Source organism: Pelodiscus sinensis, chromosome 15 (assembly GCF_052426305.1).
Source record: "Pelodiscus sinensis isolate ZL-2025 chromosome 15, ASM5242630v1, whole genome shotgun sequence".
NCBI classification, from domain to species: Eukaryota; Metazoa; Chordata; order Testudines; family Trionychidae; genus Pelodiscus; species Pelodiscus sinensis.
The window spans coordinates 26,255,970-26,278,852 of NC_143066.1; the positions used below are offsets into that span (position 1 = coordinate 26,255,970).

Consider the following 22,883-nt stretch of genomic DNA (forward strand, 5'->3'; position numbering starts at 1 on the left):
GCTGCTGCGAAGAGAGGCTGCTCCAGCAGTAGCCCCTGTTCGCGGTAGACAGGGCTGTCTTCTATGACCAGCGGCTGCAGGACTCAGAGCAAGCAAAGACCGAGCAATGCTGGTTCACGCAGATGCTATGTCTCTGCAGCTCTTACTACATTTAAAATGCATAGCGATCCTGTTGACTAATCATATAGCTGATACAAACTGTATCAACTATATGATTTAGCTTGATAACTGTAATTTAACATCCCTAACCAGGACATAACATTTTGGTAGGTCTTCCCTGTTCTTAGAAAAAACATTTGAAAGCCAAAAGCTGAGATTCTGTAGTAAGGTGGCAGATACAATACAAAAAATTGATAAATACTAAAGATCAGGGCTTGACAAACAGCGGCGAAAGCCGCTTGTCAGCCCTGCACTGTGCATGCGCAAGAACCGCATTGCGCATGTGCGCGCTGCCGGTAAACAGGGCGTGTGGCTGAAATCTGCTCACGATGGGCGAGTAGATCCTTTAGTTTGTCGAGCCCTGCTAAAGATGATGGTTTAGGTAATGGACTTTTTTGTTTAATCTGCTCTTTCTAAACTATGTAGCATGTAGATTTGATCCATGTTTTACTTCTTTAAAGGTAGGTTGGATTACTTCAGGGTTTTCATATTTTTAGATGGAGGATTATCTTGAAATGCTACACCCTATGTAAACTTGCCCATTTCTTCTAAAATGGGGTATTCTTCGTCAAATGCAGAAAAAGTTTAATATACTTTGCACTCTGAATAGAGCATTTACTTTTCAAGCCATTTGTATATGCAGCTTCCTTTTTGAATATCACACTGACCTAGATTTACTTCAGCCTCAGTGGGCTTTTGTATTTTTTATATCGTGCTTCTCTTCTCTTCCTGTGTCAGCTATGAAACCTAAATTGAGCTCTTTACAGATGCAGTGCTACTCTTCAGAACCATAAAAAATGAGCTGCTTAAATACAACATCATGGAAACGTTTGATTTTCAAAAAGAGGAAGTTCTTGTAATATCTGCTATGGTATTCGAAAGAAGTTTTATTCATTGAGAAAAAAGATCTTAAATAGAAATGTGCAAGTTTAATTATTAACACTTAGAAGTAACACTTCTAAATATAGCACATGTAAATATTTAAATTATTCTGTAGGCTTTATGGCGTACATTACGCAATCCTGCTGACAGCATTTCCCATGTGGCTTATCGTGTCCTTGGTAAATTTGGTGGAAGTAACCGGAAGATGTTAAAGGAATCCCAGAAACTACAATATATAGTTACAGAAATTCAAGGACCCAGTATTACAGTAGAGTTTTCAGATTGTAAAGCATCTATTCAGCTTCCAATGGAAAAGGTAAGCTTATCCTTTTATTCTCTTCAGTTTCCTTCCAGAAAAGTTTCTGTATTATTAATATTTGCTTATGAAATAGCCTCATTAAAATTCCAAGAACATGTACTCCTAGCTTTTGCGAGGAATTGTTACTGTCTGTAAACATATTTTATTGAAATTATTATATAAGTGGCATAAAAGATTCCTGATGCATTTAGTAGGGTTTATGTTTTTTTCAAGCACATGGAAAACAACGAAAGGATTATTTTATTTTCTACCATTGTATCTGGCCAAATAGTTCACACGCTAGATTATTTACTTTATGGTCCATAAACCTATTCTTCAATAGCAAACAAAATCTATTCTTGTGTTCTCAGGACACTTTGTGTCTTCCGTTGCCTTGAAATACATAAAATTACATGGGGTGGGGGGAAGGAGAAGAACCCTATGGACTTATTAGTCATAAGTAATTATGGAGATGTAGCTGGTGATATTTGCCTAAGATTCACTAGAGTTCTCCTACAATGGGCGTTATCCAGTCTTTATGGAGTTGGAAAATTTGTTGAACTTCTTATACCATTGTTTTTACATGTAAAACTAATTCAAGTCGACTGTTTTTTAGTTCTCTGCCAATTTTGAATTCTGTTTCTCCCCAAAGGAGAGTCATAAAAACCAAGCAACTTGTTAGCAAAAGTCTATTAAATTGTAAGGATAGGAAAATGGCCAAAGTTTGGTTGACACATATGGGATGCCCTCCCTGTGTATACTATGCTGTGGGTTTTTGCCTGTTATCTAAAGACTTTTGTTTCACAACCTGCATCTTCAATTACATGGAATACTGGTCAACTTTCTAGAGTTGATCAGGAAACAAGACTGTTTACAGTACTCTTAATGGGTGCTGAAAGTAAATGCTGAATTTTAGAAAATTTGGAATGAGCTGAAGCAGTAAGAAATCCATCTTTCCTGTTAGTGCTCTGGTGAGAAGTTCCATTTCAGTGGTCTAAGAGAACTCATTGCTCTTTTCATCGAGACTTTGATAAGGTTGCTTAAAAGATGATAAAGCAACTAGTTAATTCAGTAGATGAAAAGATGATTTTCCTTAGAAAGAAACAAAATATCCCTTTGTAGCAAAAGGCTTTCTAAGGTCACTTTTGTCTACCTAATCTCATATTAACTGCTTAAGCATGGATGATTGCATTTCATTTTACAATCAGTTAAGCAATGAAATTTCTTATTTCATGCCCCCCAAATGTATTTTCCACATGGGTCACATTTGATGCATGTCTGTCCTGTATTTAGGTGTGGGTTTTTTATTTTCAGGGAAGGATGTAATATAAAGTGTGTACAGTTGTAAAGGTTAAATTATAAAATATGTAAGACCTGATCTTAAGAGACAATTTCAGATATCCCAAATACCTTGAGTACAGTTCTTCTCTTCCTTTGATGGAAGGTTGATCTCCATTTAACAAATAGAGTATGTCTAGAGTACATGCCTCTGTCGGCTGAGACATGTAAATTAGACATACCGACATAGTCAATGAAGCGCGGATTTAAATATCCCCTGCTCCATTAAAATAAAAATGGCCGCTGCATTGTGCCGGCTCAGCTGATTGTCGGCACAATGCGGCAATCAAGACTTGGATCGGTCGACAACGGCTTTCCCTGTCGACTGATCCGCGTCTTGAGTACCGTGTTCTGGCGACAATCAGCTGAGCCGGCACAATGTGGCAGCCATTTTTATTTTAATGAAGCGGGGGATATTTAAATCCCCACTTCATTGACTATGTCGGTATGTCTAATTCAGTGGTCCCCAACCATTTAAAGGTGCCAGGGGGCGTGGCCGTTCGCCCGCTGGGCGCCAGAGGGCGGGCCCCCCCATAGCCACGCGCCCGGGGCCGGCACCCCCTCCCCCCAAGCGCTGCGCGCCCTGGGCCTGCCCCCTCCACCGCCCCCAAGCGCTGCGTGCCTTGGGCCGGCGCCCCCCCCCAGCGCTGCGCGCCCGGGGCCAGCACCCCCTCCAAGTGCTGCATGCCCGGGGCCGGCGCCCTCACCCTCAGCACCGCGCGCCCAGTGCCGGTGCTTCCCCCATGTGCCGCGCACCCAGAGCGCGGGTGGCCAATCTGCGGCACTCCCGGGGCTGGCGCTCACCATGCGCCATGCGCCCAGGGCCGGCTCCGGCACCATGCATGCGCCACGTTCCCGGGGCCAGGCCAGCCCTGAGCACTTGGCGAGCACACACAAATGCCCCCATGGGCGCCATGGCGCCCGCGGGCACCGTGTTGGGGACCACTGGTCTAATTTATATGCCTCTGCCAGCAGAGACATGTAGTCTAGACATACCCCTAGTATTTGCATCCATTAACAATTGTTTATGGCAGGTTTTACAATGTATGATATAAAACTTTTGTATTGGTTGGGAAAAGGAACAAATCAACTACAAAGAGAGAATCTACGGAAATACAGTGTTTTTGAACCAATTTTGCGCACACATGTGCACACAGCATTTTATATCTAGAATATGTGGGAATTTATGTGCAGTAATCACTAGTGGAGGGAAGAGATAGTGTTTACATGAGGAATGGCGAGGGAAGGAAGGAATAAATCTTCCATGATTTTAGCCATGATGTATAGCCCTGTAAATCTGCCAATGCATGCATCTGTAGATGTGGTTGTATTGTTTACCATTTTTGCATATCAGATGCAGATACACATTTTTATATTTACATTCGCTGTTGTGGAGGTGCAGATGCAAATATATATATATATATATATATATATATATATATATATATATATATATATATATATATATATATATATATATATATATATATATAAAAAGTGAACTGTGGATAGTAGATCAGGTACAAGTTATTTATTGTGGATGCAGATCCACATTTTTGAATGTGTGCAGAGGTCTGCCACAATGTACTAAGAGCTTCCCGTTTACACAAAACTAGAATCAACTTTACAATTTCAAGTTCACTCAACCCTACAAAAGTTATACAAAAACATTTTTAATTTGAGGTTTCAAGAGTAGTAATAGTAGTATTTGAGTGACAAGCTAGTTACCTAATTAAAAGGCAACATGAATAACCAGTGCTCGGTTGATGTCATCTTTTTTTCATTGCAGGCAATTGAGACTGCTTTGGACTGCTTGAAGAGTGCTAACACAGAACCATATTATCGGAGGCAGGCTTGGGAAGTGATCAAGTGTTTCTTGGTTGCCATGATGAGCCTCGATGATAATAAACATGCCTTATACCAGCTCCTTGCACATCCCAAGTATGATGATCCTTTAAAGCATTTATATTTATGTAAAAAGTGGCCAAAGACTAATTTAATTTTGAGAAAAATTCAGTCTATACAGTGCATGCCCTCTGTTGAATAGTTACTTGCAGCTTGCTTTCTAGTACTTAATTCTATTTTTTTTAAATGACCAAAGATATGGGCTTCCCTTCCTTTGAGGAACAATTTCAGAATTTTGCTTTATTTACCATAAATGATGGCTGTATGCTCATACTCAGAGATTCTCCTTTCCCTGCTTCTCCCTCCTACCAATTTCTGTTGGGGGGGAACACCACACTTGGGACACAGTACAGAGATGGCTGAATCTGAGTGTTTATGGTGGGGAGTATACTAGAGCCTGGCATAGATTTGTTCACTCTTGTAGTACAGGTGAGTCCTCCCTGCTCTGGCACTCTCAGGAGCTGACTGATCCCAAATGTTTTTCTGCTGCCTGCCTCCCTTTGCCCAGAACGTTGACTCTGGTGAGGAAAGGTTCTGCTGATGGGGAGCTACAAGAGCCTTTCCCCAGTGTAGTGAAAGGCTTCTGTGGCTCCCCTCTTGCAGAGCCTTCCCTCACAACAATAAAAGACTGAGAGGAAGGCACAGCAGTACACTAGCCTTCTGAAAACAGCAGTGTAGGCATGGGAGTCACAGCTTGGGCACCTAGAGCTGTGGAGGATATGTGTTCTAAGAAGGGATGTTAGATAGTGATTGATTAATTAAAATTAATCAAATTTTAGTGGTTACATAATTATTCAGTAATCCCTGGAGGCAGGGCTGGCAGCCAGTGTCACCCTGTGCTGCTGCCTCTGATACAGAGGCAGCAGCATCGGGTGGCATCAGTCCTGTCTGTCCATGGGTCCGAGCTCCCCACAGACACTGGCATCCCACACAGCTTCCTCTATCCCCGGCAAGCCTCTCCTGTTCTCCCCCTGGATACGCTGGCTGGAAAGCTGACTTCCCACCTGGCTCCCTCACCCTCCATGCTGCTACCTCTCTATTGCAGCATGGTCACCGGTTCCTGCCTGATACAGAGGCAGCTTGCGGAGGCAGGGAGGAGTGCATGTAGTCAATAAGATTAACCGATAAACCTAGGATTATTTGTTAATCATGTAGTTGATTACATATTGGCTTCCCTAATTCTAAGGTTCATTTGTGAAGGACACTGCTTTATTCTTTGTGCCTTATGCCTCGGCATTTACAATGTTGTTTATACCTAAGGCTCACCAAGCGGCGATGAGCCCCACTCGCCAGCTGTGCGGTTCTGTGCATGCGCAGATCATTCTGCGCATGCGCAGATCGCTCCGCGCCGGCTTTTCCGGGGTGTAATCTACCCTGGGTGAGTAGATTACACTATTTGTCGAGCCCTGTTTATACCTATTGTGTCTGTGTCACTGCATGTATCACTGCATGTGTAGACATACCAACAGGGTTACACGATTGAAGTTGAATCTGATGATGGATAGGAGTGGGGCCAAAGTCATACAGTATTCTATCTAGTAATTAGTATACTAAGCCAATCCTTCCCCATTTTCATGTCCACTTTCTGTACCTCCTGGAAAAAATCCCCTCCTTCCAGATTGCCCTTCCTTGTTCCTCTCCAGAGTTGCCCAACAAAAATCTTCTTACATTTGCTTTCTTTTTTTCTTCCTTTAGCAGACTAATGGAATCCTTTGGATTATGAGCTGCTTAAAACTTTTTTTGGTATTTTGAAATTGCATAGACAGATATTAGGTGTTTTGTACAAAAGCTCGAGTAGGAAAAGCAGTGCAGTTAGATAGTCAGGAGTGTTCCATGGAAGTATGAAACTTTTTAATAAAGTTGATCTTGGAAAGACAAAGTATTTGCTTGAACTGGGGTTAAATTAAGCAGTTATTTTTCTACTGCTTTAACCAATGGCTCAGAATAACAACATTGCATTTTGGTTATTTTTCACATTTATGCACATGATGTATATATGTTACTTTGATTCCCTCAGTGCAAATAATATAGCTAAAAAGCATGATTCTTTTTATAATGGTGTCATATTTTTCTAGATTTGACATAAGTAACTTTTTTTTTCTAAAAGTCTATTTGGACTTTTCAGCAAATAGGTTTTATTGGGCAGTGAATTAATAGATACATAACATTTCAAACCTTAAAGATCAAAATCAAATGTCGTCATACTTAATAGAAGTGTGAAAATATCAAAAATGCCATTCTGTAATTGAATTCCACTGTTATGCCTGTATACATATTATTTGTAATGTGTGTGGCCTCTTCTGAACCACTGGCTTTGAATGTTCATGATGAAATTGAGCCATCCATCATGTTGCCACTGGTTGCCAAAATTAAAATGGATTAAATGAACTGATCTAGCTTTATCAAAATGAAGGGGTGGGGGTTAGAAGTAAGGAACAAATTGTAAATTAAGTCCTTGATGGTAATGGTGGAACTGTTGGCATGGTAGTTTAGGATTATAATATAGATTTATTTTTGTCTTTTCAGCTTTACTGAGAAGTCCATACCAAGTGTAATTATTTCACATCGGTACAAAGCACAGGATACTCCTGCCCGTAAAACATTTGAACAAGCATTGACCGGAGCATTCATGTCAGCAGTCATCAAAGATCTGCGACCTAGTGCTCTGCCTTTTGTAGCCAGCCTAATTCGCCATTACACAATGGTGGCAGTAGCTCAGCAATGTGGTGAGTACATGCAGAATAGAAATGTCATGAACTTTCAGCAGACTGGAGAGGAAGATGTAATCATTTGCAATATATGGTTTGCTTTTAAAAATGATCATAAAATGGAAGTTTGGTGCATATAAGCCTGTTTTAGTTATATTATTGTTACGATACCTATGTGAATATGGTTATACTTTCTCTTCTATTTTTCATTAAAAAAATTGTTTTGTAAGCCATGCAGAGTTATAACCTAATGATATTTTTAAAATATATAAAAATCTATCACAGTGAAATGTGCATAGTTTATAATGGAGCAGAACACTTTTGAAGACTTATATAAACCTATGTAGAATGCACTTGTAAACTTGAATGAAAATTTTTGTGATAGGCTTTCCACTTTTTCCCCTTCCCTCCCCCCACGCTGGTATTTGGGTGCATTTCCTTTTTGGTCTTTCTCAATTTTTGAAGTCCAAAAAAGAAATTGAATAAATAGTGAAGAGTACTGCAGTATCTTCCACATATAAAATGTCACTTAAACCTTGGTTTGTATCTTTTTTTACATAGTTCAAATGATTGGAGGGGCGGGGGAAGATGCTCTAAGCATATATCTCTTCAAAGTATTTAAATTATAATTAAGACTATTATATTTTATAGTATATGGTAACCAAGTTAAAGACAATAAAACATTTCAAATAAGTTTTCATTTAAAAACTGAAAAAATTATAATCCATTTACATGTAAATAATCATAATTTCCACTAGTTTTGTAATGGGTTGATCAGAGAAGATAGCAAGATCTAAGTTTAAAGACTGTTAATGCTGAAGTAACCTTTCTGTTCTCTCCCGCCCCCCCCCCCCCCTTTATAAATTGTAGGCCCTTTTTTGCTGCAGTGTTATCAGGTTGGAAGCCAGCCCAGCACAGCCATGTTTCATAGTGAAGAGAATGGATCTAAAGGAATGGATCCTTTGGTGCTAATTGACGCTATAGCCATCTGTATGGCCTATGAGGAGAAGGAGCTCTGCAAGATAGGGGAAGTGGCTCTTGCTGTGATATTCGATGTTGCAAGCATTATTCTGGGTTCAAAAGAAAGGGTAATATAATTGTTTAGTTTTAGCCTGTTTTAATAGTACTCTTGAACTCTTTAAAACTGGAAATGTGATGCATTGATTGAATTAAATAATGAATAGGGATTTTTTTTATTTTAGGCTTGTCAGCTTCCTTTGTTTTCATACATTGTGGAGCGTTTATGTGCTTGCTGTTATGAACAAGCTTGGTATGCTAAACTAGGAGGTGTGGTGTCAATTAAATTCCTCATGGAACGACTGCCTTTAATTTGGGTCCTCCAGAACCAACAGACTTTCCTCAAGGCATTGCTGTTTGTCATGATGGACCTCACAGGAGAGGTATTTAATGTATGGATGATTTCAAAGAGTGTTTATGAAATTCCACAATTTCCCATTTTAAATATATAAACTCTTGCTAATCTGAGTTATTACTTCACTATTTAGTATACCTGTAACAGTTGTTGAATGTGTTCGTCTTTTTATTTGAACCTAGTGAAGATCTCAAGCATATTGGGTTAAATTTAGCTGTGGACTTTTGGGGGGCGAGGGGTGCAACTTCAGTGTAGTTATTAGAATTGCACTTGCTCACTTCGAGGTTAAATTTGGCCTTTAGACATTTAATCAACAAAGTAACGGTAATTTATGCTGAGATTTGAGTGGACAAATATTATTCTTCATTTTAAACTCTACTTCTTGCTAAAATGAATATCTTGCTACCGATCAGCTTTAATATAGTTCTTGTTTAGTAGAAGATGCTTAGAGAATAGAGTTCTTGACCTTTTCTGAAACCTAAATTGCTCACTGGCCAAGCTATTAGGGTGTTCTCACTTTAGAATTTCATTTGAGATTGCATTCTACTTTGCTGCCTTTGGATGAAAGGGGGAAAAGGTTAAAAAGGTGTGTTTAACATTACATTTCTTGCAAAACAGCCAATCATAACTGAACATATGTTTGTAAAGGTTGCTAATCTGGATAACAGCAACACTAAAAAAAACCTGTGATTTCTTAGGTTTCCAATGGAGCAGTTGCTATGGCAAAGACCACATTAGAGCAGCTTCTGATTAGATGTGCCACTCCTTTAAAAGATGAAGAAAAAACAGAAGAAATCCTAGCAGCACAGGAAAAGTCTTTCCATCACGTGACACATGACTTGGTTCGAGAAGTAACCTCTCCAAACTCCACTGTAAGAAAGCAAGCCATGCATTCACTGCAAGTGCTTGCACAGGTCACTGGGAAAAGTGTTACTGTGATTATGGAGCCACATAAAGAGGTGAGGATATCACAAGGGGATTAACTGAGATCCCACAGTATTTTAAAATAGCTTAAGGCTTTTGTTTTTGAAAATGCTTTTTGAAAGGGTTTTCACATGCTATTGAAGCAAGCTCTAAAGTACTGTTAATTCTCGATTTTTTTTTTTCATATGACTTTTACAGTAGCAGTCCATGATAGTAGTTTTCCTTATACTAATATTCTACTGGTGCAGTGAGTAGCTGAGCTAACTTTCTCTGAAGCCTACTTCTGAGGCTATTTTCGTTCAATTTGCCCGTTGACCTATCATATGCAAGGAAGGGGGATGCCACTCTCTATAGGAAGAAGATAGCAGGTTTGCACAGTGTTTCATGGTCTAGTTTACAGTTTAAAACTTCATCATTAAACAGAATATTGTAGTGCGTTTTAAAAGCCTTTAATGCTAATATGTGGTAGAGGGCAACCAAGCTGGGTAAGCTTTCCGCTTGCACTTTGGTGGGGCTTGACGTAGCAACTCTCTCTCTCTACTGGGTTTTGCTGCTGCTGGCTGCCCAACCTCTGTGGTGGCCTTCCTCTTCCTGAGAGGTCACTTCAAAGTCTCTCCCCTTTCAGAGTAAACAAAAAGTAAGGAGAATTAACCCAACTAAAGTGAGTTAGTAAACGGGGGGGACACCAGGATCAGGCAGTCTCTTCCCTCAGAGAGGGTTCTTCAGCAGCGGCTGTTGGGGAAATTTTTGCTGTCAGTTGCTCTTTCCTCAAGAGCTGAGGGTTGAAGGTCAGTTTTCTTCCCTGGTCTGCCTACATGTGAGCTGTTCCACTACTCTTTTAACTTCTCCAGACTTTGCTAGTACAGTAATTACTTGTTTAACATGTGCCTGCTTAACACGTTTTTGCAATAGCACGATTTTTTTTTAGGGAACGTTTTTCGAATAACACAACTGTCCCTGAAATAACACGAAAATAATCAAGTGGTGGACTACTTTGCATGGTGGTATAAGTGGGTGAAAACAGTGGTGGTGTGCATGAGCAGATGAATATGTGTGGTCACAGCGCTCCTTCGTTCGCTCACATTTATCTTTGTGTTTTAACAAACCGTGGCAACTTGTGTTGCTAGTTATCTTATGTTGCTAGATATCTAATGTTGTCGTTGAGGACCCAGCACTAACAAAAAATTGACTTTGTCACTGCCATCTGAAAAATATTTTTAATGGGAAAATTGACCCCACATAGCACGTTTTCGCTTAGCACGAACATTTTCAGAAATGCATCTATAGTGTTAAATGAGGAATTACTGTATGTCAGGGTAGAACTGGCTGAGTCCAGAGCGGCTCCTTAACCCCTTGTTGTACAGTGAGGTTTGTATAGCCCATTACATAAGCCAACCTAGCTTTATTAGGTTTCACTGGTCTATGCACATTTCAGAGTTGGATTGTTACTTAGATTTATATAAATAATGTTTAGCTGTTAGGGCAGAATCGGTGTAATATTATGTTACTTTGGTTAATTTTAGTTCCTCACATTGTGAGTAGACCTTGTTCCATGCCAGCCTTCTGGTACAAGTTGAAGATTGAATCTCACATTACCCTCAATACATGGTCCATATAGACTTTGCTGTGCCTGTGCCCACTGCCTCAATGTTAAATTCTCCAAAGTTTGCATGCAGGAGATTGCCTATTTTTCCTCCACTTAAAAGATAATAAAAAGGGTCTGCATAGGATCTCCTACAACAAAAGACCTCTCTATTTTAAATTAGACATATAACAGACGGCACTTAACAGTGGCAATTATTCAGACTGTTACAGGTGGATATGGGGTAGATAAGTGAGAATAAGAAGTTGATGAAATAATCCCCCATTACATAAGTATTTTCATACTTTCTGACTCTTTAGGATCTAACATTATTCTAATTGTACGACTTAACACGTTTATCCTAAAATCTCTGAATGTTCTGTTGACTTCAGACAACATTTTTAATATCTTTAGAGTTGTAATGATTTAAAAGAATATAGATATATTTATAGCCTTTACTATCTTGACAGTTATTCGTCTAGTGGTGCCTTTTAATGTTTACAGTTTTTATAGATCTTTGCCTTTTCATACGAAGCATATAACAGTTATCATGACTCTTTCTGACTGAATAATAGTGACAAAAAGCTATTAATTCCATAAAAATAAGAAAATATTTAGTTAAAAATGTGTAATGGCTTGTTAAGCAAACTATCATGAATGACATTGGCTCAAAGAAATTCTTTTCAGTCCAGTGATTTCTAAATAGGTATTGTGAGATTGCTCATGTTTCTATCCATCTCATTATGGCTAAGCTAATAGGCATTTATGTAAGCTTGTATGCCCTGTAATCAAGATGCTATTCTAAATGATATTTTGTAGGTTCTCCAAGACATGGTTCCCCCCAAAAAGCACTTACTTAGACATCAGCCTGCAAATGCCCAGATTGGGCTCATGGAAGGGAACACATTTTGTACAACACTGCAGCCCCGACTGTTTACAATGGATCTAAATGTTGTGGAACACAAGGTTTTCTACACAGAGGTACTTCCCTTTTTGTACATTCGAATATTTCAAACTGGTATTTAGCACTGACAACATAAGTAGATACAAGGGGCATAAACACGCAGCATTTCTGTGCTTGGTGTATGTTGAGGCTCACCCTGTTATTTCTGGATATCAGTATTTTCTGCTGAATTTCAGCATTCATTTAAAAAAATAAACTTTCTGGTTCTCAGTGAGAATAATAACCTTTGAAATGTGAACTTATGAAAGGCTGGCTGTGTTCATCTACAAATTAAATGAATAGCTTTGAAAGAGCTGAGTGTTTTTAAAAGTCAGTGAGGTAGGTGTGTAATGTGAATTTTCAGTATCAATCTTTAACTGTCAGGCCTTGGTTACATACATTGTTTATATTAATTAACAGAATTGATGTACCCCCCCAGCATCGATTCAGTTATATTAATTTGTCAAGTATTTTATTGGCTTGGTTTATATTAATAACTCCTTTAACTGAATTGGTTATAAAATTGTATATAGATCAGCCTTGAGTACCGTATTCTAATTTAGAAACCTCCAGATAATTTGCTTAGAGTGTAGTTGGATATTTTTTTAAAAGCGGGTTCCATTGAAATAAATCTGCAAGTTTAAAGACACAGATAACTGAACGTTCTGTTGAAACTGAGAGCAGAAAACTGGGGACTTTCTCAGTGTCCTAGTACTTTACTTTAGTTTAAATATAATTATCTAGCTGCCCAGTGTTCCATTCTTTACTCTGCAGTGCCCCAACAAAATTTTTGCTTGTGTAAGGTCCTCAACATCAAATAGAACTTGCATAATAGAGAGGCAAGCTGGTGACGCATCTAGACAGATGCGGCCCATATTTTCTCTTTATGATAGGGAAGAGCATGCAGAGTGTCTCTGTAGGGAAGAGAAGAAGTTAAGAAGCCAAGTATAGTAAGTGGCACCCTTTTTGTCCCCTACGTATGAGGTATCAGTAGGGTTGCCAGATGGTTTCAACAAAAATATTGGACACGCTTGACATTACATCACAATCTATATTACATCTTATTTAGAAAATACCGGACATCTATGTTATTTTCTCAATTTGTTTCCCGAACAGAAAGCTCAAATACTGGACTGTCCATTTCAAAACCAGACACCTGGCAACCCTAGGTATCACAGATCTAATGTTCTGTCACCTCCTTAGATTCTACTGTACTTGAGGGCAAAGTACCTGCATCAACATTTACTTCTGCTTCCTGAGTTTAACCCCCTTCTTGGGTCTGCAAAAACTCACTTGCATCCCCATCATGGATTTTTTTTTGTTTTTTGGGCTCAAAGGATTTTTCCAACACCATTAGCCTACTTTGGCTCTAGAGGTTGCTTCAGGTCATTGTGATTTTCTGCCTCCATAACCAGGACCTATAGACAAATTTAGCAGTATTTCTACATCCTCCTGACCTTGAATGTCAGACTCGATCCAGGGAATGGAACATTGTCTATTGACAGAGGTAGTCTCCTGTGGCAGGAGGATTATTGCTGTGCTGAGCACGCTACTGGAAAAATGACTTCACAGTAATCAGTAGGCTAACTTTTTTTTGTTTTAACTTTCAGCTGTTGAATTTATGTGAGGCTGAAGATGCTGCCTTAATGAAATTACCCTGTTACAAAAGTCTTCCATCACTTGTACCTCTTCGAATTGCAGCCTTAAGTAAGTTAAAGAATGTAAATATAGTTTGTGGTATACCAGTGGTCACCAGCCGGTTGATTATGATCGACTGGTTGATCCTGGAGACTCTCTAGTTTGATTGCACTCTCCAGTGGTGCAGTGGGACTGCTGCTGAGGCAGGCTACCTGCCTGTTCCAGCACCATGCTGCTTCTGGAAGAGGCCAGTTTTCTGTGAGCTGCTCCTGCCTGCAAACACCAGTCCTGCAGCTTCCCTTGGCTGGCAAAAGAGAACTGTGGCCATTGGGAGCTATGTAGATGGTGCCTGCACCACGCTTGACATTACATCACAATCTATATTGCATCTTATTTAGAAAATACCGGACATCTATGTTATTTTCTCAATTTGTTTCCCGAACAGAAAGCTCAAATACTGGACTGTCCATTTCAAAACCCAGGCCTCTTTTAGAGCCAAGACCCCATTCTCCCTCCCATACCCCAACACCTTGTCCCCAGCTCAGAGCTCCCTCCTATACCCCAACATTCTGCCCCAGCTCAGAGCTTGCACCTCTTATCTCCTCCTGCACCCTAGTCCTCTGCCCCAAGGTCTTCCTGGAGCTTCCTCCCACACTGCAAACCCCTTGGTGCCAGTCCAGAGCCTACATCCCTTCCCAAATCCCTGCCCCAGCTCAGTGAAAGTGAGGATGGAGGAGAGTGAATGATGGAGAGAAGGGGGGATGGAGTGAGTAGGGTGGGAGAAAGGGTGAGGCCTCAGGGAAAGGGCAAGATAGCTTCTAAGTTGCCCTTAAATTCAAAAAATGATTTGGGGTGTATAAAGATCAGAGATCATTGTGGTAGACAGTGTGATTGCATGTATTAGAGAGCAAAGCTGGTTGACAGTTTTTTCCAGTGATAGTATTCCTTAGTTCAGGTATTTACAGTAATGATTTTTACTTCTTAAGGATTAAAATTAAATATTTTTGAAATGACTTTCTTGAATAGTACTCAGATAAATTTAAAATGCTATTAATACTGATCCCAGTATTTTTTTTTTTTTTATTCTTGTGATGTCGGTTGCTTGTGGCAAAAATGTTAAAGCTCTAGTTGTCAGTTATATAAATCTAATGAAAATTTTAAAAGGTCCTTTCTCTTCTTGTATTTCAATTTTGTATTTTTGTATTAACAAGGAACACAAAAATATTTTGATTTTTGCAGATGCATTAGCTGCCTGCAATTACCTGCCTCAGTCTAGAGAGAAAATTATTGCTGCACTTTTCAAGGCACTTAACTCAACGAATAATGAACTGCAGGAGGCAGGAGAGGCATGTATGAGAAAGGTTAGTGATATTAAAACAATGCTGCTTTGTGTGGGTCTGTATGCCTTTCCCAAGCAGTGTAATGAGGAGGCAGTATATCTACTGGGATTAATAGCTGCTATGTTTGCGTTAGAGTGGCGCTAGTGTAATTAAGTTGCTTTCATTGTTTCTATGAAATGTGGCGGGCAAGATTTGATCTTACCCATACAAATTTCCTCGGGTGGCTTTTAGCCAGGAAACACATTTTTCTTTTGGACTAAATATATTCAGCTTTGTTATTTTAAAGTTTTATGGATGTGTCTACCTGTTCCCAATCCAGAATATTAGCTTTCTGCTTGCCATTTGCAGATATAGCTCCAACACAACTTTAATTAATAAAAGATATAATGAAGAAGCAGGCATTCATAGCATGTTACACAAGGTACATATTCACACTAATAATGTCAGTGATTTGTAGGTCATATGAATACTATGGATCGGATTCCTTCCTGTGACAGCCTTTCTGTAGTGATGACCAACATGGTTATGGGTCCCTGATTGTAAGGGTTGGCCTTAGCAAGAATTAGAGGAGCTAAGGGGATTAAAAACTTTTGCCAGTGGCAGAGAATCTCCTGACTTGTTCTGAAGACACTTTTCTCTTCTCCAGTAGCAGGAGAGTAGGGGTAGCAGATGCGGGAGCTGCCTTCATGTTAGTAGGGGGGTTTAGTTGCACCAAAGGAAATCCCTACTAGCTAACTAGATTCCAGCTCCTTTGCACTACTGGGGCAATGCAAAATGACCTTTGGATCGCATTAGAGAATTTGGCCCAACAAATGTACCGGTAACTGAATTTCATAGAATCATAGAACACTAGAACTGGAAGGGACCTTGAGAGATCATCGAATCCAGTCCCCTGCCCTCATGGCAGGACCCAGTACCATCTAGACCATTCCTGATAGACATCTATCTAACCTGCTCTTAAATATCTCCAGAGCCTCCCTAGGCAACTTATTCCAGTGTTTAACCACCCTGACAGAAAGTTTTTCCTAATGTCCAACTTAAACCTCCCTTGCTGTAGTTTAAGCCCATTGCTTCTTGTCCTATCCTCAGAGGCTAAGGAGAACAATTTTTCTCCCTCCTCCTTATGACACCCTTTTAGGTACCTAAAAACCGCTATCATGTCCCCCCAGTCTTCTCCTTTCCAAACGAAACAAACCCAATTCCTTCAATCTTCCTTCATAGGTCATGTTCTCTAGACCTTTAATCATTCTTTCTCCTCTTCTGTGGACCTTCTCCAATTTCCTTCACATCTTTCTTGAAATGTGGTGCCCAGAACTGGACACAATACTTCAATTGAGCCCTAATCAGCGCCGAGTAGAGCAGAAGAATGATTCCTCGTGTCTTGTTCACAACACTTCGGTTAATGCATCTCAGAATCATGTTTACTTTTTTTGCAACAGCGTCACACTATTAACTCCTATTTCGCTTGTGGTCCTCTCTGACCCCTAGATCCCTTTCTGTAGTACTCCTTCCTAGACAGTTGCTCCCCATTCTGTATTAGGGTTGATGGATGGTTTAACAAAAAATATTGAACACCTCTTCCTCCGCGCTCCCCCCCCCCCCCCCCAAAAAAAAACCACTGGGAAAAAATTCTGTTGAAGAAGGAAAAAAAGGGGGGGGAGGAGACAAAAGTCATGAAGTGGGGGGGAAAAAAAGAGGGGGTGGAGGTGCGTGTGTGTGTGTGTGTGTGGAGGGGGGGGGGAATACCAAAGTTAAGCCAAAAAAAAAAAAGGCGCTGCCCCTTTAAATGGCCTCGCGCTCCTCACTTCCCCTCCATATGCTACAGGGGAAAATTGTCCCCGCCAGGCTTCCAGCCGAGAGAAACAGGAAATACTGGACATTTAACATGTCTGGTATTTTCTGTGGTGTGGGTTTGTTTGTTTGTTTGTTTGTTTGTTTGTTTGTGTGGTGTTTTTTTTGTTTGTTTTTTAAACCAGACAGGGGACCCAAATATTGGACAGTCTTAGCAAAAACTGGACACCTGGCAACCCTATATTCTGTATGAGTGAGACTGATTGTTCCTTCCTAAGTGAAGCACTTTGCATTTGTCCTTGTTAAATTTCATCCTATTTACCTCAGACCATTTCTCCAGTTTGTCCAGATCATTTTGAATTATGACCCTATCCTCCAAAGCAGTTGCAACCCCTCACAGCTTGATATCATCTGCAGACTTAATAAGCGTACTCTCTGGGATGCATTTCATCAGGCCTTGGTGACTTGCAGACATCTAACTTTTCTAAGTCATTTTTAACTTGTTCTTTTATTATTTTATCTTCTAAACCTACCTCCTTCCCACTAGCATTCACTATGTTAGGTATTCCTTCATCGTTAGACTTCTTGGTGAAGACGGAAACAAAGAAGTCATTAACCACCTCTGCCATTTCCAAGTTTCTTGTTACTGTTTCTCCTTCCTCACTGAGCAGTGGGCCTACCCTGTCCTTAGTCTTCCTCTTGCTTCTAATATATTTATAGAAACTCTTCTTGTTTCCCTTTATTCCTATAGCTAGTTTGAGCTTATTTTGTGCCTTTGCCTTTCTAACCTTGCCCCTGCATACCTGTATTGTTTGCTTATATTCATCCTTTGTAATTTGTCCTAGTTTCTACTTTGTATACGACTCCTTTTTTATTTTTAGATCATGCAAGATCTCCTGGTTAAGCCAACGTGGCCTTTTGCCATATTTTCTCTCTTTCCTATGCAGCGGAATAGCTTGCTTTTGGGCCCTTAATAATGTCCCTTTGAAAAACTGCCAACTCTCTTTAGTTGTTTTTCCCCTTAGTTTGTAACCACTAGCTGATAAGACTGGCTCTAAATATAGCTTCTTCACAGTCCTTATTTTAGTAATAATGATAAAACCTTGCAATTTTGCCCGTGGCATAAGATAGCACATAGCTGTACGCCTGTAAACTGTTGTAGCTACTGTTTTGTTTTTTAATACAGGCAAAACCTACAAATTGTGCTTGTGGATCTGATTTGAATGAGTTTCTATCCTTGAAGTTCCGTTTGCAGTAGGATATTCTAGAGGGTACTGTGGGTGCCTCTCTGTGTATCATTTCTTTGTCACTCTTGTCACTTGCTAAGGCCTTAGCTGTGATTATTGGTCAAATTTTCCTATAATACTCCTTTGAAATGTAATTAGGCAACATGGGTAGATGGAAATACACACTGTGCTTGGTATGTTGTGGGGGAAAAAAACCTGGTGTGTGTACAATAATGAATGGTGTTCGTTAATTCAGGTTGAACCTCTCTTGTCTGGCACCCTTGGATCCTGACCAGTGTTCTAAGTTGTGTGAAAGCACAGCTTCACAGGTGATTAATCTGCCCTGCCTAGTAATAGGCTCAGTGCACTGACTGGGCGGGGCTGATTAATCACCTGTGAAGCTGTGCTGCCAGGTAGCTTAAAGGGAACACTGGGCCTGATGGGTGCAGAACCAGAGAATTTGCCAAACCATGGGAGGTGAATATTTCCTAGCAGTACTACCAACACTTCCACTGCTTACTGGGCTTTTAGAAGACATTTTGGGGTAAATTAGAGCTAAATAACAGCACAGAACATTGAGAGCCAGTACTGGTGACTGTAAACAAATATGATGGCACGGTGAGAATAAAATCATGTCCATGATAAATTGACATTGGGCTAACTAAAATTATGCTGGACCACAGATGTTGCCGGATCAGAGAATGCTGGGCTAGAGAGGTTCAGCCTGTACAGTCTCAAGCATGTGGTTATGCTTGTAACATAGAGCTTAGAGTGTGTTTTTTAACTTCTCAGTTAAGATCTTTTTCTGTTGTATTTTTAAAACTGCCAGTTAAATGAGAGAGGAAATTAAATGATTATATACTTCACTAGTCAAAATTTTATAACTCCACGGTTAACAATAGTATTATAGGAATAAAATCCTGTTAACTGAATCTCTTTGTTTGCAGCACATTCTGTAAGCTGAACAATGTATCTGGTTTGAACATGTTCTTCAAAAGTCTCCATCTTTCTGCCACCAAAAGCATTTTTTTGTGAATTTCAAAAAATATAAAATTAGTGCTGCAGTTACTTGGTGAAAGTGTTTGTACAGAGGAAACTGAATTTATTTTATTTCTGTTGTGATTCTGTGCTTTACTTCCTTGCAGTTCTTGGAAGGAGCTACAATAGAAGTAGATCAAATTCACACACACATGAGACCTTTGCTCATGATGTTGGGAGATTATCGAAGCTTGACGCTGAATGTTGTGAACCGTCTGACTTCTGTCACTAGACTTTTTCCAAACTCTTTTAATGACAAGTTCTGTGATCAGATGATGGTAAGCCCAATCCTTTTTAAGAACTCTTCTTTCAACAGACATCCATAAAACTGAATATTAAAAAAACAAGTTTAATAGTGATTTAATGAATAGATTTGTACGAAAGATTTCCATGCTTTACAATTCCTTTATATTGACTTGTATTTTGAAATAGTTGCATGATTAGAATTTGATGAAAATCATCATTTCTAAAGCAGCTTAGTTTAAGTGGAAAAAAACAACAAAAATAAACTTTTTCTTTTAATGAAGTCTGACTTAATTACACTGAAATATCTTTGGACAGATTTCTCTCTAAACAAGCAGTTGCCAGAATGTTATGGTAAATGTTGTCTTGGAAACGTGCATTTTGCTTTTAACTCTTCCTGAATAGGCTGGCATCTTTTTTTTAATGTTAAAATGATGGTCGTGCCTTATCTTTTGTATTTGTATTGCTAAAAAATGTGTGTCTATCCTTCTGTCAGGAGCTCTTAATACTCAGGAGATAACTGGTTCTACTTGGTTATTGATTTGTATATTAAATCATGGGCAAATCATTGACCAAATATGAGCATCCATTCCCATTTGCTTATCAGACTTAATAAATACTCTCCCTGTCAGCCCACATGCACACTTTCATATCTGAGCCTTTTTCTGAAAATTGAAGAAAATGCACCTAGTGGTATGCCTGGAAGTCAGTGGATTTGGGCTCTGGCTGAAGTGGTTCCAAAGTTGAGGACCTTAACATCCTCGTGACTTCATGAGGTATCACATGAGCTGCTGCAGTACAACATAAGGAATGAATTGGCAGCCATTAGATTTTTGCTGTCCCTGTGTAATCCACTCCATGTGGAAGGAATCTCTAAGAAAGGAGAACAGCTGTATATTTCGCTAGCTAAAGTTCCTTGTTAGGCTTTAGATATAGACCCAAGTAGGATGTATTAGTATTGTAGTCTGGAAATGACAAAAGCGAGGAATAACTGTAATAAAATAATAAAAAAAGCCAATCAAATACACGTTTAAAAGCTCTCTTGGCCTTTGAAGGTACCTGAGCAGTTCAGAAGCAGTTGAATGTCTTACCAAACCTGTAGGTTGCAAACCATTGAGTCACAAACGGCAAGTTAACATCTCCAATCAAGGGATCTGAAATCACTACCTCTAGTTAGTTAGTTAGTTCCCTCAAAAATCAACAGGTTTATCTCATATTAAATCTTGCTATGGCTTTCATAACTGGAACTGTAAAATTAGAATAATCATACTAATGTTGGATTTCCCCACAGCAACACCTGCGCAAATGGATGGAAGTGGTAGTAATTACACACAAAGGAGGACAGAGAAGTGATGGAAATGTAAGTTAATAGTTCCTTTTATGGGGGAGGGAGAAGTAGAAGTAAACAATATAAACTTGAGCAAATATAGAAGTCATTGAACCGTAAATGTTACCATAGCTGGCTATCCACAGAGGTTTTTATTACAAGGCTGCATAAAATTACTTTTTTCAAATGTTTGTGATAGAACTTAGCACAGGAAGCTTTTGGCTTGCATTTAAAATTTGTGTTTATAGTGACTGAAATTTACCTAGTAAAGATAGTGCATGTACAAGTGTCTCAACTTTTCACTCTGAAGTTGAAATGGTGTGCTGGATCTTTGGTGAGATCCTGTACAGTGGGATGAATTTCATCCAACTGTGCGCCATTTCCTAGGCTTCAATCCCACAATGAGGCCTGTGTGGACAGACCCCCATTGACATCAAGGAGATCTGTCTACTGTCTATATGGACAAGATTACTTGATCAATGACATAATTTCTCAATAGTTCATCTTTTTAATAATTCACCTTTTGGTTTTATAGTTTAGTTTAATTAATATGCTGGATGTTCATGTCCTATTTTGTCAGCAAATTTATACCATATACAACATATCCTCCCTCCTTCCATCTTAAATATGATTTTTGAGCTACATCTTAACATTTTTGTTTAAGGTCAGTGTGGGTGTGGTTTTTTTTTGTGGGAAGTGATAGTTTGTGGAAATGTGGGAATTTAGTTTTCTCGTAAATTGGAAATTGAATAATTTAAAGTCAAAGTGTGTTTTATAATACTAGTAGGAATAATTATCGCATTCAGTGTTATAGTTTGTATTATGTCTACAGTTATATTACCGGTAATTTTTGTTAAGGGTAAAGATTTTTACTACTGTCAAAGCTTTCAGACTAGGAAGGAATCTGTTTTGTCTTGTTTCAAATAAGAACTAAATTGGGCTTGCTGTTTTTGTTCCAAGAAATTAATAGATTATATATTTTTTAACTGCTTTTTCCTGTCCCATCAAAAAAAAATCTAATCTAAATTGGTCAGCACTTCTAAAGTGATGTTAGATATTTTGTAATGAAATTCAGTTAACTTCCTGTTTGCATTAAGACTTAAGAGTAGGTTACTTTGCATGTTTGACAAAATACTAATATTGATTCCAGTGGCTTTCTATATACTTCTATTGGGATCCATTTTTTTCCTGAACATGATGATTATAGATACAGTTTTATGAGTCTTTATAGTAGTCATCTTACAGTCCACAGTGGGGCACCATTGTAATAGTTCTTTGTCTAGATATGTATTACAGGCAGTCCTCGAGTTACGCAGATCCGACTTATGTCGGATCCGCAGTTATGAACGGGGCTTTTCTCGCCCCAGAGGACGGGAGCGGCGGGACGCCCAGATGAGCCGTGGTCCCGCCGCCCGTGTTCTCCGGGGCGAGAAAAGCTGCTCCCCTTCTCCTTAGTCTGCTGCTCAGACCAGGGAGATGCGGAGCAAAGCCGCGGAGGACGCCCGCAGCGGGCGGCCTCCGAGGCTTTGCTCCGCGTCTCCCTGGTCTTCTGGGGGGGGGGGGGGGGGGGGGGGGGGCGACACGCAGCTAGTGTCCCCTTCCCCCCAGCAGACCAGGCTTTTCTGCCCACGACACCTGGGGTAGAGCAGCTGGGGCGCTGCTGTGTTGGTCCTGCAGCACTGCTCCTCGGCGCTACTGGACCAACCCGGCAGCACCCCAGCTGCTCTGCCCCAGGCGTCCTGATTCAGCTGCTGCTGGTCAGTTTCAGCAGCGGCTGAATCAGGACGCCTGGGGCAGAGCAGCTTGGGTGCTGCTGGGTTGGTCCAGTAGCGCCGAGGAGCGGCGCTACTGGAGCAACCCAGGAGCACCCCAGCTGCTCTGCCCCAGGCGTCCCCAAGTCAGCCGCTGCTGAAACTGACCAGCGGCTGACTACAGTAAGCCCGAGGCAGAGTTGCTCTGCTCCCGGCTTCCTGGAATCAGCCGCTGATCAGTTTCAGCAGCAGCTGACTTGGGGATGCCTGGGGTTCTTAAGTTGAATCTGTATGTAAGTCAGAACTGGCGTCCAGATTCAGCCGCTGTTGAAACTGATCAACAGATAAAGAGACTGGGACTTTTCAGTTTAGAAAAGAGGAGACTGAGGGGGGATATGATAGAGGTCTATAAAATCCT

General features: G+C 40.1%; 1 protein-coding gene across 5 annotated transcripts in view; it reads left to right on the plus strand.

Annotated features, from left to right (window-relative positions):
* Positions 1–22,883, plus strand: part of TRRAP (transformation/transcription domain associated protein) — a 178,844-nt gene that overhangs the window by 42,170 nt on the left and 113,791 nt on the right. For all 5 annotated transcript variants that reach the window (XM_075899522.2, XM_075899523.2, XM_075899524.2 and 2 more), the window contains 11 exons: positions 1,157–1,357; positions 4,467–4,618; positions 7,109–7,308; positions 8,161–8,378; positions 8,493–8,690; positions 9,361–9,621; positions 11,988–12,149; positions 13,722–13,818; positions 14,989–15,110; positions 19,252–19,422; positions 20,679–20,747. In XM_075899522.2, coding sequence (XP_075755637.1) covers positions 1,157–1,357; positions 4,467–4,618; positions 7,109–7,308; positions 8,161–8,378; positions 8,493–8,690; positions 9,361–9,621; positions 11,988–12,149; positions 13,722–13,818; positions 14,989–15,110; positions 19,252–19,422; positions 20,679–20,747 — 1,851 coding nt within the window. The remainder of the gene's footprint in view (positions 1–1,156; positions 1,358–4,466; positions 4,619–7,108; positions 7,309–8,160; positions 8,379–8,492; positions 8,691–9,360; positions 9,622–11,987; positions 12,150–13,721; positions 13,819–14,988; positions 15,111–19,251; positions 19,423–20,678; positions 20,748–22,883) is intronic.